We start from the raw sequence: 17206 nt of genomic DNA, 5'->3' as shown, positions 1-17206 counted from the left end.
ATCCATATCTTTGAGTACTATGTGGGAGACTTAAAAATTGCAGGAAAACAAAAATTTCTATTTAACGCTAATTACCCACTTTTCTATTTTACTGTATTTTTTTTTTTTCAGCTTGATAATTTCGTAAAATCTTACTTTTCTGAAAATGTGTATCAAAAACTTAATTTTTTGATGAAAAAAATAAAAAAATTTTGAAAAAAAATAGAACCGACTTCAAAACTGCTCTAAAAAGTGAAAAATAATTTTATTCTTTAAACACCGATAATACTTTTAAACATAATTTTTGAAGTTGGCGCAAAAACGATCGATAAAATCATTCACAGCCATAACTCAACTACAAGTATAAATTTAACCAGGTCCAGTTTCTTCACTGCCACATGCATTACGCATTGATAACAGCATATTTGAGTAACGATATAAATGTTTCGTTCCTAACTTTGGATGATTTTTTGATAAAAATATGAACGAAGCATGGTTACAATGGATTTTACTTTTTGTTTTTGCGCCAACTTCAAAAATTATGTTTAAAAGTATTATCGATGGTGTTTAAAGAATAAAATTATTTTTCACTTTTTAGAGCAATTTTGAAGTCGGTTCTATTTTTTTTTTCAAAATTTTTTTATTTCATTCTTTTTAGTGTAAATGTAGATATTTCAGTAAAAGTAAGAAGTTACCTAGTAAGAAGTGCGGCTCAATATCACTGTATTGCTTTAGAAAAGCCTTTATTCAAAATTATCATTACAATTACTATTAATGTTACAGTTATATGGCACCAAACTTTTATAACAATGAGTTTCATATTGTCGCGTAGATGAAGATAGCGAAGACAATGTGAAAGCCAAATGAAGCGAATACTCGTTAGTCTCAACTCGAGATCTTTATTCAGAATCACGAATGAACGTTACATCTCCTTATATACAACTTGAGAAAGTGCTGGAACTTTCCAGACTTGGAAAGATACAGAAATTAATAGAACATTCGAGAAAATACGGGAAACAGTAGAAACGAAATTTTAGTAAAATTCACTTTGTCCTAGTCGGGATTTGAACCCGGGTCGCTCGTGTGGGAGACGAGAATTCTACCACTGAGCCACCGCTATCCACGGATGAAAAGTGCGAACTTCGCTACAATATCATTTTAATCATTTAATAGGGAAATTTACTGTTTTTTGCCCATAACTTTTTTTCTAAAGAACAAATATGGTCAAACGAAGTAATGGGACCTAAGTTGAGCCATCCTCTATCCATTAAAAAAAGAATCATCAAAATCGGTTCACTAGGTGGGACGCTATGAGTGGACAAACAAAAAAAAAAAAAAACATACATACGGTATGAACTGATAACCGCCTCCTTTTTGAAGTCGGTTAATTATAAATGTTAGGCCACGTGTGGGATATCTAAATGGCTTTTAATTTAAATACATGTTTTTGAGGTGCATATGTGGGGTATAGGAGCAATGTTTTATCAACATAAATTTTTAGTTTCTAAAAAAACATTTTATTTTAATTTTGCCTAGCATTACAAGTGCTGGTTCTCACTTTCAGACATAATCGGCACTTGTTGCCGTTGTTCAAATTATATGATTTTTTTTTTTTTTTTGACGTAAAAGGATAACATATAAGAGTGTGCGACTTGAAAAATCAACTTTCGATTTTTTTTGGGGGGGGGACACCCTTATACACACACACCGTAAGAGGTTTGAACAAAAAACGATTGATAAATTAACTCATCAGAAGACACTATGAAAAATGCCCGTTATCATACTCTCATACACTGTAATGCTGGTATTTATTGTAAGTCCTCCAGAACAGCTCAATTTTTTCCTTTTCTATAACATTTTTAGTAGCTTCTTTTTATTAGGTGAATACTGTCGAAAATTTAAGCCTCGCTAAAATATTTTTATTTTACAATCTTCGGTCTGTTCATATAAAATTCACAAAATTTTCAACTTGCGAAATCACCGCTATCTTCATTTTTGCGAAGATAAGTGCTTTTTTCCATATAAATATTGGTGAAATATGAAAATTACGTTTACAAACTAATGGCGTCAAACAGATAGAACGTATGGCGTCAAAATGAAATGCCTGAGGTCAGCTGGTATTTTTATGAGTCTTATTTCTCATTGCATCTGATGATGTACCTTGTGTAAAATTTACGCCAGTTAAATTTGTTTGAACCTTGATTTTTTTTTTCAGTTTATTTAAAAGTAGTTTCCAGAAATCGCTACAAACTACTATTTTTTGTAGTTAACTACTCACTACACTACTTTTTTTAAAAAAGTAGTGCGCTACACTACAAACTACTAAAAAATGTAGCTACTACAGTAGCGTCGCTACTTGTAGCGCGCTACTTCCAACCACTGGTTCAGGAACGTAAAAGCAAAATAGTAAGCTCAAAAGTTTGTTGCGAATAAATAAATCAATTAACTTTTGCAGTGAGAATATATGTCGAATATACTTAAGATTTTAAAAATTTGCTGTGGGCAAATTTTCATTTTTACAAAACTAAGGCTAAATAATAGAGGGGCAAAAGTGCACATCTGAAACAAACCAACTAACACCCCTATAAACTAATAGATATGTCCATTTCCGCCTATAAACCGGATATTAACCTTTCCATGTAATCGATAATCAAACAGTAACTACTGATTCCTTCATAGTCCCAATCAGAACATTTTTGGATGTATTCATTAAATACATGGCAAAGGCACAGATGTTTTTCACAAAACACTTTCTCAAAATGTTTTTAAAGTTTTGATAATATATATATATATATATATATATATATATATATATATATATATATATATATATATATATATATACATAAAGGGCTAATCTCTGTCCGGATGTCCGGGGTAAACGTCAAAACTACTGGAGGGATTTTAACCATTTTTTCACCATAGATAGCTACATAATCGGGGAACAACTTAGGCTATAATTTATTGCTAAAAAACTTAGTTTAAGAACATCGTGATCGAAAACAGTAAATGTCCTGTAATTTCCACATTAAATGATTAAAGATTAAACATATTGTTTCGAAAATTCGTTGCCTAACAACAGGAACATTAAAAGTAATCATAATGTAAATTTTGAATCAAGGCTTCTCTGGAGCAAGCATGACATTGCTTTCTTAGGAATTGCATCCTCATCTTTATTCATAAAGGGCTAATCTCTGTCCGGATGTCCGGGGTTAAACTTCAAAACTACTTGAGGGATTTTAACCATATTTTCACCATAGATAGCTACATAATCGGGGAACAACTTAGGCTATAATTTATTGCTAAAAAACTTAGTTTAAGAACGTTGTGATCGAAAACAGTAAATGTCATGTAATTTCCACATCAATTGATTAAAGATTAAACCCGCAGACTAATAATAAGAGTAGACCGAGCTATGGCAATCCTTTTGCTGCTCATAAACCAAACCATGTGACTGATGGATATCCTAGCAACAGCGGGCGTTGATCATAACAGACGATTAAAAATAAAATAAATTAAATCCAGAAATAAAATGAATAGAATTGATGGCACACGAAAGAATAATCTTTTATGGAGTCCGATTTGTAAATTTGTTATTCTTAGTTGTAAATATTTTGCTAATATTGTGAGTTTTTCGTTTAGATAGTATTGTGCATTTTCTTTATTCAATTTCAATAACTCTCTAAGCAATTGAATATGCAAGCGCCCAAAAAGAATCCGCAAACGGTAAGATTTTTACCTACAATTTCAATTTAAGATACCGATTAGTACATTTTTGCGTTAACGCAAAACGTTTACGCCATTACGTTTACGCCAACGCTGACGTAGCAGTTCCGAATGAAATAAAAGTTACTGAAAATTGTGATCAAAAACTAATTACTAATGTCAAAATAATGCATAACTAAAAGAAAAACAGTTCAATCTCTGCACTTGGAAAAAAAATTATAATAAAAACATATTACGTATTAAAATATATGTCGAGTGCCAAACTATAGATAATCCCGCCATCTAGCAACCATGCTGCCAAAATTTTTGCCAAGCCTCCCACCAGTCACATGATGTATCCATGAACCAATTTTTTCATCAGCAAGTCTGGGAAAGCTCGGTCTACTCTCATTATTAGTCTATGATTAAACCCATTGTTTCGAAAATTCGTTGCCTAACAACAGCAATATTAAAAGTAATCATAATGTAAATTTTGAATCAAGGCCTCTCTGGAGTAAGCATGACATTGCTTTCTTAGGAATTGCATCCTCATCTTTATACATAAAGGACTAATCTCTGTCCGGATGTCCGTGGTAAACTTCAAAATTACTTGAGGGATTTTAACCATTTTTTCACCATTGATAGCTACATAATCGGGGAACAACTTAGGCTATAATTTATTGCTAAAAAATTTAGTTTAAGAGCGTCGTGATCGAAAACAGTAAATGTCATGTAATTTCCACATCAAATGATTAAAGGTTAAACCCATTGTTTCGAAAATTCGTTGCCTAACAACAGCAATATTAAAAGTAATCATAATGTAAATTTTGAATCAAGGCTTCTCCGGAGCAAACATGAGTCTAAAGTCATTTAAACATTTGGAAACTCACTTTTTTTTGTGTTTGTACTATTTAAGTAAATAAAGCGCACAGTTTTTTTTTAATGATCTTTGTTTTTGTTAGATACATTTCGGAAATTCTTCAAATTTTTATATGCTTCACTTTGCGATTTCGTTTCTAAATGAATACTCTTTCGTTCTTTATACTTACTGCTTTTTTACTTTTATGGGTAAGGATGAAGCTCAATTTATAATGACGTCAAAGCGGTGTGTTTTGAGTTCTTTCAGTTAAAACAGAAAACAAAAGAAAGTAGCGATTGTTTCTCACAATTATTACTGACCCAGGCAACGCCGGGTATTTTTGCTAGTATATATATATATATTTTGAAAACTATACAAGTTGCATATCAAATAATAGTGATAAATGAAATTCACTCAGAAATCTTGAATTATAATACTTTAAACCACTGTCGGTAAGTAGGAGAAGAAGCTTTTAAATGAATTTCAAACATTATTTAATCAACCATAATGAATGATAGATTTAAAAAAAATATATACATATAAAAATTTAAAAAGTCAGAAAGTAAGATCGCTGAAAGTTTCATGAAAATCTGAGATGGTCAGGTTAAGTCCCTTGTTAGTTTGACATGCAATGACACAAGTACAGTGTGATTCCAAAAGAATAGTGGAGTTCCATACAGGGTTGGTATTTTTTATAAAAACCCCCTTTTTTTTAATAAGTCCGGGAAACCGGAAGAAATTGGACAAAATGAACAACATTGGACAAAATAAAAATCCATTGATTTTCCATATTCTTAATGCATAAAATTGTTACTATATGTGTAATTATGTTACTAAATATGAGATAGAATTATTGCATCATTCAATTAAATTATAATGTTATTGTAATATTTATTTACAGCAAAACCTTTTGAAATTAATTACGTAATTAAAATGAAATAATTGTAAGTTAATCAATCTAATAAATCCAACGAAAATGTTAATAACACTTCGGCATGACTAATTTTTATTGAAGAAGTAATCAGCAAAATGAAGTAGTCGAACATAGTTGTGTTACAATGTTATTGCGTATTACTGGAAAAAGAAAAGATTAATTTCTCATATTCAAAATATTTTAAATAAATATACAGTCAATTCGCGATAACTCAAAGTCCAATAACTTGAATTTTTCTATAACTCGAAGTTTTTATCAAGTCTCGATCCCCTTTTATTTAATTCCATGCTAATTATTCTCAATATCTCAAAGATAACTTCCTTTAACTCGAAGTTTTTTCAAAGATGACTCGAAATTTATTTCGGAAGAATGGGGGGGAGAGAAAGAGAAAGAAAGAAACAAGTGACTATGAGAGAAAAATTCATTCACCTTCACTTGCAATTCCTGCACATTAGATCTCTAAAGCAAGAAGAACACCTGTTGAGCCCAGGGTCTTAGAACGTGCGGAGATGAGTATAGCTTGTTTTCTTTTCTTGTACTATATTGTTTACACTTTTAGACACGTTGCTGGACTACGAATCTGCTTTTAAGCAGTCAAGTTGTTAAGGCAACTGGTTAGTTCTAGCCCTAGTTAGGCTGCAACAGGGATCCAAAGTTGCTAATTTGGATCCAGAATTGTAATGGAGTTTCTTTACCATTTTTTCCCCCCTTTTCTGCTCTCGTACTTCAATATGAGCCATTTGTATGCACCTTTGAATTAATTACGTTCAGTACTATATTTTAATAAGTGGTTCTCAAATTTAAATTGGACACTACTTTTAATTTTAATAATTTGAATGCCAAAATAACATAACTACAGAACAATAACAGTACTTTGCAAATGAAACTAATTATTTCCGTTTTGTATTAATTATCTTCTAGCAAAAAGTATACGTTTGCTAATGAAAGCATTTACTTTTACAGGATATTTATCGTCTGCTATCAAAGATATTCTACAATGATAAGCAAAAAATCATAGACTAATAATAAGAGTAGACCGAGCTATGGCAACCCTTTTGCTGCTCATAAACCAAACCATGTGACTGGTGGATATCCTAGCAACAGCGGGCGTTAATCGTAGCAGACGATCAACGCCAGCGCGAAATAAAATAAATAGAATTGATGGAACACGGAAGAATGATCTTTTATGGAGTCCGATTTGTAAATTTGTTGTTCTAAGTTGTAAATATTTTGTTAATATAGTGAGTTTTTCGTTTAGATAGTATTGTGCATTTTCTTTATTCAAATTCAATAACTCTCTAAGCAATAAAAGATGCAAGCGACCAAGAAGAATCAGCAAACAGTAAGATTTTTACATACAGTTTCAATTTAAGATACCGATTAGTACATTTTTGCGTTAATGCAAACCGTTTACGCCATTTCGTTCACGCCAACGCTGGCAGCTCCAAATGAAATAAAAGTTACCGAAAACTGATCAAAAACTATTACTAATGTCAAAATAATGCATAACTAAAAGAAAAACAGTTCAATCTCTGCACCTGGAAGTTTTTTTTAATGAAAACACATTGTCTTAAAATACATGTCGAGTGCCCAAACTATAGATAATGCTACCATCTAGCAACCATGCTGCCAAAGTCTTCGCCAAGCCCTTCCACTAGTCACATGATACATCTATGAACCAATTTTCTTCATCAGCAAGAGTGAGAAAGCTCGGTCTACTCTTATTATTAGTCTATGCAAAAAATGAGAGAGGGGAAAAAGCTCTAATTTATTGCACATGGCACACAAAAAACAAAAATACGAGATCGTTTCTACTTTTCAAGTAACTTAAGTAATGCCCATAAATACATAGGTGTTCTCCCTTCCACTTGCTGCACTAACAAAAGATGCCAAATGCGTTGGGACATCGAACTTAGTGTCGAAGTCTGAAATTCCAATGAAAACGCCATTGCGTTTCTGGGTCCAAACTAGGAACTTTGGACCCTCGTTACAGCCAAACTAGGGCCTATGCAGTCAAACCGCTTTGCCTGGTCTCATATCTAGTGGGAAATGACCTATATCTAGAATTTTTTCCATATCCGTGATCCTCAAGGTCGTGCCGTTTGGTCGTAAGTTAAGATGCGTTCCCTTCATTCTTTAGTTCGATCATTTGCCGATAAGTTCCCGAGAGAAAGAGTAAGATTTGTCTTTACTATTAAAGATGTCTAAGCGAAAGCTAATAACCTTAGATTTAGAAAGTGAAGTAAATTTTATTTATGGCACTAAAAGGAATTCAACAATCAACTAGTATGTTGTGGCCATCACGAAACTTTCTTCTATATATATATATATTTTTTTTTTTCTTTTTTTTTTTCTGATCCCTCCCCATGCTTGATGAGGAAGCAATATTCTCAACAAAAACAAAATTACACATGCAAAAACTTGACGACCATCCCAATGTATGAATTATTGCAAAAGCAAAGCAAAGAGCGAAAATTGAAAGTTATTTTAAAAGCCTTGCTTGAATTAATTACAAATATTTTATTTGTTAACAAACATAAGATGGCAGCAGTTAAAAATTTTAAATCATGGAGATAATATTTCCGATCATTTCCATACAATTAAAATCACGAGAAATACGCAGACGACAATCTATTACGATTTATCTTTCTTATTGTTGCATTAATAAAGCTATTTTTATTCGCAAAAAAAAAAAAAAAAAAAATCAACACCTCTTGGAGCGATTGGCGTCAAAATTGAACCGAAGCCTGTTTACATATGGATTCACATATATTCCAAATTTAAACCAGAACGTAGCATTACTTCTTGAGATAGGGCACTCACAATGGAAAAAAAGAACGGGTGATTGCGCTACCCCCTTTTTAGCTGTTGACACCAAAATAAAATCAGCTCTTATACCCACTAAGGGCTACTTGCCGATAAATTTTTTCTTCATTCCGTTCATTATTTCTGGAGATACAGCAGTCACAATTGACGACAAAAAACGTTCTATAGCTCAACCCCCATTTGAGTTATTGACACCAAAATTGAATCAGCACCTGTTCCTGTTAATGGCAACATATGGACCAAATTTTGTTTGATTCCGCCAGTTACTTCCCGAGGAATAGCAAGCACGCGCAACTCAAAAAAGTCCCATTGCTCCACCCCCCTTGGAGGAATTCGCGCCAAAAACCAATGGGCACAAGTTCACATAGCGGCACATATGTGTACCAAATTTCGTTCGATTTCATGCGGTAGTTTTTGCTGTAGAGCGACCACAAAAAACTGGTCACACACAGACGTGACACACATACACACATACACACAGACAGACAGACTTTTTCCAAAAATAGTCGAAATGGACTCAGCACACCAAAACGTTCGAATCCGTCAAAATTCGAAATTCGAAAATTTGCACGAATCCAATACTTTCTTCTATATATTAGATAAAGAAGAAAGTAAAAAGAAAGATTCTTCAAAAGCGGTACGAATCCATGAATCCAAATTTGAAACGAATGAAGATGTGCACCATTTCTGAGTGGTTCTAGCAGTATCGAAATCAAGACCATGCCATTCCTGTAAGCGGGTCTTTGCTGCTTGAAAAAACAACGAATTTTGCTATATTACTGAACATAGAAAATTTCCACGCCAGTTCTGGATGGCTGGAGAAGTTCAAGACCAGACACAACTTCGTCTTCAGAACTCTTCACGGAGAAACTACATATTGTGAGGAAAAAAATTAAGTTCTGTAAATTTGTCTGTTATATTGTTACAAATTCTGTAAGTAGTAATTTTTTTTTGTGATTAATTTGTCGTAATCTAGCAAATTAGGGCGTTTGTTCCATTATCTTTCATCTAAAATTATTGTAGTAACGTAACCTGTAAATAGTTTCTTGCAATGAATATACAACCCCCTGACATTCGACTGAACTATACGGTGCCCCTATTTTTTTTCATTGATAATATTTGTGAATGAATAAAAAGAAAGTACGAGATATTTGTAGAATGTTATCGAAACTTCTCAATGGAACATTGTGTAAACTTTTCAAGGATTTATAAATAGTCTCCGCGGAATAAAAAGTCAGTCTCGATTGAGAATTTGTACTGAGAGTGTATTAGCTCTGTTTATTGCGAGGCATTTCGCTGTGTTGTTTTTCGTATTTGGATGTAAATACGAGTGTAATCCGTTGAGTTTACGGTGTTGATTGATATTTGCTTAATTGCTGATGATTAATTTAGCAGTTGTCAACGATCTTTCCTGTACATAGTGTAAATAAATCTCCTGTGTGTTTCTCAAGAACTGTGTCGTCCTTTCAAGAAAGTTGGAAGTCGCACCGTATCCGTAACAATATGTACATATTAATCAAAATATTTGATGGCTTTTATTATTAAAATGTCGAAAACCAAAACTAACGGTAAGTCGAATTTCCGATATGTCGAACTTTTTCGTCGGTCTCTTTAGATTTGATTTATGCGAATTGACTGTATATTAATATTTATAGGTTTAGTAAAAAAACAAGTAATCATCTTAGTTTTTATGAATCATAATGCATCCAATGTAAAAATAGTAAATGTTGGTATTTTTTAATTGATGCTTGACCTTTTTTGTTGACGTTTGACCTTACATAACTCCCTTATTCCCTCTTGGGGTAACAAGAAAGGATGTGTTGCACCGAGTTGAGTTAGGTTCCTTTTGTAGAAGTTTTGCAAAAGTATTCAAATCCGTGCAGCATTAAGAGGTCCGTTTCCCTGAACTTCCCAAAAAAGAAGTGAACAAAGTCAAGGTCAAGCTTCAACTTAATCAGAGCCACGCTATAACAATTCCTTCACAACATCAACTTGTTTATTCATTTTATAACTTTTGGTTCTACACTCAAAACTTCATGACCTTTGTCTCTTGCTTCAATTTTATAAATGCATGAATTGACAATGAAACTGCTATGTGACAGTTAAGATTTTAATAATTTACAGCAAATGCACGTAGTTTATTAATCGTTATTCAGTACATTTTAAAAATGTCAGTAATTTAGTTTTTATAAACATCTTACCATAAAAAAGCTTCCATCCTTTTTTAAGAATCAACATATTTGTTTATTATCGTTAAGTTCATCATTTTTACTTCCTTTTACAAAAAAGGAAGTATTGTATTCGCGAAAAAAATTTCACCCAAAAATCGGCCTTAATTTCCATTTCGCTCACCCCTAAATGAATGTTGAGTTTTTTTTCTAAACGACCACACGTGGGTATTTGCCTAGGAACGTACAGACACCCGCAATATCCATTTTGACGATCCCCGAGTTAATTACAACGAGTTTTCCCGTGACGTCTGTATGTACGTATGTATGTGTGTATGTATGTCGCATAACTCAAGAACGGAATGTCCTAGAAAGTTGAAATTTGGTAGGTAGACTCCTAGTGGGGTCTAGTTGTGCACCTTTTTTTTTTGGTTGCATTCGTATGCTCCAAAGGGGATCTTTTGCCCCTTTTTGGGGGGAAATCATTGTTAATTTCGATGTAAACTAAAGTGGTGTTATAATTTGGCGGACACTTGGCGATATATCGCCAGTCTTTTGGTCGCCAAGTTTTGTCGCCAAATTGGCGACAAAACTTGGCGACAAATTGGCGACAAATTTGGCGAATTTTTTTTTTTTAAATCTGGTTTCAATTTGGCCACTGTTGGTGATATTTAGAGAGTAAACTATTGAATCATATTAAAACTGACAATAATGAGAAAATGACTTTAAATTGGAGTAAAAGGAAGTCATGTGATGCACACATCAGCTCGTTAATTTAGAAATTTTAATGTCGGGCCATTCAATTCGGTGGAACGGGACATTTTTCAGTATATTTTGTGTTATAAATACAAATAAAACAAGCTAGAAATTTTATTCAGTAAGTTACCGCCCCATAGGAATGGCCCTGTACTGGAGAAAAGTGGACGAAAAGGACAAAAAAGTATTTTGTCCTAGCAAGTTTTTTCCGGGGTGGAAAAAACCGGACAACGCTGGTTCCATTATAAGGCTTATGGTTTTGGGAACATTGGATCTACAGCACTTTGGTGGAGCTTGAATGAAAGAGCCAATTATAAAGTTTCTATTGGCTACCGCTAGATGTCTCTGCATGTTGTATTAATATTATTCAGTTAGTCAAAATGGCGATCAAGGTAGAGGTGATTTAGCACTTTATGATTGCTTCCCATAGTCACCAGGCCTAACAGGTTTTGGCCTGTGGTTTCTTCTTGTGGAGATATGTAAAGGATATAGCGTGTTTATACCCCCTAACACATTGCTAATCTTGAACTGAAAAAGTGGGTCACTGCAGCAATTGCTTCTGTGACTGCATAAATACTGCAACGTGCATGACAGGAGTTTGAGCACTGACATTATGCACGCTTCAGGAGGAGGGCACATGGAACCTTTTAGAACGGCTTAAGTATGCATAAAAACATTTGATTTCGAACCTTTTTTTTTTCTCGCGCGTTCAGTCTTGCCAGATTGGGGGAAATTTCCCCATTTTGGGGAAATCTAGTGCTCTCTGGGGAAATTTTGGGGAAATGGGTTTTGAAGAGAATTCTTTGGGGAAATTTTTTTTTCTTGGGGAAAACAACTCAAGGAAAAAAGAATTTTTTTTCTTATTTAGATTCACGTCAAGAAGTAGTAGCTACATTGTTTGTATCGTCACAGAGATCCTGACAGAGAGACTTTCAGCTTTATTATTAGTACAGATAAAGAAAGATATTGATAAAGAAGACAAAAAAAAAAAAAAGCAAAAATGGGAAGAAAAAAAAAGTTGGGGAGTTTTTAAGAAAATTTGGTTATTTGGGGGGAAAATTTTTTTTTCAAGTCGATTTATTTCCTGAAAATATTAGTGGAAAAATAATTTTTGAATTTGGGGAATTTTGGTAGAAAACATCGCTTGTTGGGGGAAAATTGGAAAGGAATTGGGGAAATCTGGATTTGACCATCTGGCAACACTGCGCGCATTACACACGCTTAAAACTCCACCATTCCTTTCGAATCACTCTGTATGTGAATTGTTATTCGATGTCACAAGCATTATAACACGAAAAGTTAACGCGAGAAACTAATTTCGCTTTTGTTTCCGAATAGCATGAATCTTCTGGCATGTGGGAGCTGTGCATCGGAGGCGTCATCTACATGACCGGCGTGGTGTTCTTCAAGTGCGACGGGCGCATCCCGTGTGCGCACGCCATCTGGCACTTGTTTGTCAACATCGGGGCCACCTTTCACTTCTACGCCGTCTACAAGTACCTCATTAACGACGAAGACCAGAATTCTGTGCCAACACAGAAGGAAATTCCATCTTGATGAAGATGATTGATTGGTGATGGCGAAACGCGTGACGTGAGCATGTGACGAATTCTTCAGCTTCTTGAAATTTAAAATTAAACTATTTATTGAAGCTTAATTTTGATAAAATACAGAGGTGAATTTTCTCCGACTTAACTTTCTGTCACTTGGCGGCAGGGTGACCTGGTGGTAAGGAGTTTTCCTTTTAGGTTCCTGGGTCTGGGTTTGAATCTGCGGTACAAGTAACTAGTCGGTGGATTTCAAGATGCAGAAAACCGTCAGCGGCCTTATCGTATAACTACGTGGCAAGTAAAAGTGCACTTGAGTGTTCGTTTGGCTTTGAATACTATTGTAAAAATGAAATTCCTAGTGCAATGTTGCACTATGAGAGCTCAGGTGTCTCCACTGTTAGGAAACTGGGCGTCGAAATTCTTTGGGCAATTGATATCCGTGGCTTAATGGTGACACATGAAAGTCTGGTTGTCATATCGGGGGATTACATTAGATCTGCAAAAGGCTAAGGCAACCCCATTCGAAAAAGAGAAAAAAAAAACCTTCTGTAAGCACCCGTTTTAGTTACACGATCACCTATGAGATGCTAACCATATATTGCTTCCCAGCTTCCCTCAAAACGGGAGATCTAACGATTTTAGTCAATTGCATGTGTTTTTTTTATTTTAAAGTCGCATATCTTTTAGTTTGTTCCTATTACAGAAACGATCTGAAATGAACTTTTAAAAAGAACTAATAAAGTGCAAATTTGCTCGAGTATATTTGGTGCTGATTTTACATAAAGTAAATTCTTGGCAGGATTTCACTCTACTACTAGTCACAAGAGATGCTAGATTCAGTACCTCATGCAATGCATTTGCGGCAGTATGGTGTACACCGCCTTCGGCAGTGTAACTCGGGAACTTCGCCCCCTTCTTGGCTTGAGATTAAAAAACACTTGTTGTCTCAAAATGATGCATCGAGTTGCTGAGGAGCTGCGTCGGTTTTATAAAATGAAAGAAATATAGCCTGTTACAGCTACTTTCTTTTCTTATCTTATGGAATAATGATTGAAGATGTCTTTTTTTTTACCGAATGAAAGAACCTTTCTTACATTTAACTATCAAACATAGAACCGGTAAAAAATGGAGCTGTCCATTTCTTGCACCGGAATCTTCAACTCATAAATATAAGAGTCGTGTACTTTAATTAAAAAATCGTTTTTCTCATGTCCGTGACGTTTGGTGCATTAAAAGCAGCTGAATAAAGAGACTAAATTTTTATTGCATTGTTTACTTGTTGAATTAGTTCCGGACAATCAACGCGTAACTAATATGTAAACGTATACTGCCTCACATCAAATTTAAATGATTAAATATGTGATCAAATTAAATAAGAAAGCTGAAGAATCCGTTTCGCGTCGACAATTGAATGTCAATTATGTGTTATTGATTCGTGACTTATTGTTGCTTGAAAAGAGATAAGAGAGTACTGTGCCAACGATATATTACTCCGAAATTTGTTTAAAATTCAGATTTTATGGTAGGACGATTTCATAACTACTTTTACCTTCAGTTGGTGAGGTAATCCATATTTCTTGAGCACTCCACAACATTCAACAAATTAAAGTAGGAAAATTCCCGATGAGTTTTGTTAATTTATTTATTTAAATACAGCTGAAACAGAACCGTAAGTGATTCAAATGTACATATATAATTATACAGGGTGTTTCAAAATGAATAGCTGGGTTTTAACATGTTATAATATTTATTACACCAAACTTACAGTCACAAGTGATATATCAAATGAAAGAGAAACTCAAACAGTTTTTTTTTTGTTTGCTGGCATCAGTGCGCATGCGCGTGGAATGTTTCCGCTAGAAAGCGCTTGTAGCAAAGATGGCGACTAAAGAACTGAAAACGTTTTGTTTTATCTTTCAGCTAGATGGTGCGCCGCCTCACTGGCATAATGAGGTACGCGATTGGCTTAACCTAACTGTACCCGACCGCTGGATTGGCCGTAAGGGACCTAATGACAGGGCTTGTTTCCCATGGCCTCCACGGTCACCCGACCTAATGCCGTGTGATTTCTATCTTTGGGGGTTTATTAAGGACCGTGTGTATGTGCCTCCACTGCCAGCCGACCTTCCCGAATTAAGGACCAGGATTGAAACAGCTGTTGCAGCAATTACTGATGAGACACTCATCAAAGTTTGGGAAGAACTCGCATATCGTCTGACGTGTGCCGAGTGACGAATGGTGCTCACATTGAACACTTTTAAGCTATTATGTAAAAAACTGTTTGAGTTTCTCTTTCATTTGATCTATCACTTGTGGCTGTACGTTTGGTGTAATAAATATTATAACATGTTAAAACCCCGCTATTCATTTTGAAACACCCTGTAAGTAAGCATTACAAAACTTTTGACTGTAAAAGCCCAATTCTTGTGAGGTGAGAAACACCCTACCACACCTATTAAGGGTTAACACGTTTTATATCCCTTTTCTGAAAATTAAAATAGGTTCAAACACATTGAAGCGATAGGAAATTTTTATATGAAAAAACAACATTCATTTCAATTGAAACTTATATAGATTAGTACATTCGAAAAAGAATTTTTTCAAACCCATTTGACCAGTAATTTTAAAATATGTTATTTAGAATTTTATAAATCACCTAGCCCTCCCCCTTCCTCCCCTAGAGGGCACGTGGAGTGTGGTAACCTGTTTTTATTATTATCTTCTTTTATAATTAAGATTTATGAATGGTTAAATACATTGTAACTGCAAAGTAAACTACAAATGCAAAAACAAGTCATCTCGATTTTTAAGATATAGTCAATGGAAAATTGAATTTCTAAAGCCCCCCCTCCCACCACACACACTCACTCACTTATCGTACGTACATAAGGACAAAAATGTTTTCAGAACTTTTGCCAGAAATTATAGTGCCTTAGACATTGGATTACTAGTTCCTCTCTATCGAGAGAATAATGTACAAAATCCCCCTCATTAGACGTTGAGTTGAGTTGCAGTACGGTTAGTTTTTAAATGACTAAAGTAATCTAAAATCGTATGCTTATTTGAATCGACTTCCATCTAAGTTAGGTAACATGTCTCAATCTACGAGCAAATGTCGATATAGAGTTGATTCAAAAGACTTCATTATTTTTTTGACTAAATTTGAAGCAAAATGTCAATGAACCAAATTACAAATGATCCGTCAGGATAGCGTCGTGGCTAGGAGTTGGCCCCTCAAGTTCAAGGCCGTGGGCTCAAACCCGGCTCCAGTCGGTGAATTTTCAAGACACAGAAAATTGTCAGCGTCCATGTGGCACATTAATGATCCCCTGAGTAGCATGGACACTCTCGGCTAAATAAATGTCCTAGTGTAATTCCGCTTGAATTCCGTACGCGTGTGATCGTGAGATCCCGGGTGGGGAAATTACATGTTCCGATAAATAAACAAAAAGTTCGCACCGAACTGAGTGATCCTAACTCTTCGATCTTGTCAGTTTCTAGTGTTACTGATGTTTAAATGAGAGCGTTGGAATTCCTCCCACAGACCCTAACTTTTCAAAAAATAATCGTAAGATGATAAAACTAAAAATTTCATTCTTCTACGTCTCTAAGCTTTTTTTTTTTTTTTTTTTGATAAAAGTTTGTCCGAGGTAAATCAGCCTGGTAAACCAGAATTTATTCAGACTTCAAATTTATACCCCATAGAACGTAATGGAAGAGCTTTCGAACAAAAATACGTAGTTTTGTTCAAATACGAATATTGCCTCAAACGTTATATAATAAAGAAACAGACGAAGCATCAATGCAAGACGCTGTATAGGCCATTGTATTTTTGTCTCATTACATGTTTAAATAAATTTTAAATAAAGAGGGGGGGAATAATGCTTGAAAAGTTATTCAATAGGATGGAATTTTAAAATATCCTCTTGCATATAAAATAAACTAAAACTTGCATGGAAACATAAATATATGTCATACAATATTCTGCTGTTCCTCAAAAAACATTCCAAGAATGTAGCTCAAATAAAACTAAATATCCTTCAGTTTGACTGCATAACAAAGAATATGTTTGCAACGTTTAATTAAACTGAATACGTTGATATTTGTGTGCTATTTCTGTGAGTCAAAAGTATTAGATTTACGTTAAAATTAGTATAGACAATAATTTAGCATAATAATTACTGTTTGACCACGGATTGTATGCAATTCGGCAATCTGCCAAGTAAAGACGATTCCATCTGAAAGATTCTAGCAGGGAAGAAGGGAAAATAACGATGGGATTTTTATGCACGCGTTTTATAATGTCACTAGTGTCTTATTCATTTATTGCATTCTCAAAAATAAAATAAGGGGAAAGAAAAATAGTTACCATGGAAACAGCAAAAGGAAAATAAAATATTTTCATTTCGTTCAGGAACGTAAAAGCAAA

The 17206-nt window shown here is 34.3% G+C and overlaps 1 protein-coding gene across 1 annotated transcript in view; it reads left to right on the top strand.

Moving 5' to 3' along the window:
- LOC129225897 (monocyte to macrophage differentiation factor 2-like) overlaps positions 1 to 12843 on the top strand; it is a 111878-nt gene extending 99035 nt beyond the window's left edge. Inside the window, exon 7 of the mRNA XM_054860428.1 lies at positions 12566 to 12843. Coding sequence (XP_054716403.1) covers positions 12566 to 12784 — 219 coding nt within the window. The 3' untranslated portion in view covers positions 12785 to 12843. The remainder of the gene's footprint in view (positions 1 to 12565) is intronic.
- The last annotated feature ends 4363 nt before the right edge of the window (positions 12844 to 17206 follow it).

This window comes from Uloborus diversus, chromosome 7, assembly GCF_026930045.1.
Source record: "Uloborus diversus isolate 005 chromosome 7, Udiv.v.3.1, whole genome shotgun sequence".
Lineage (NCBI taxonomy): Eukaryota > Metazoa > Arthropoda > Arachnida > Araneae > Uloboridae > Uloborus > Uloborus diversus.
The sequence above is the reverse complement of the archived record's forward strand: the minus strand, read 5'-3'. Positions and strand labels throughout refer to the sequence as shown.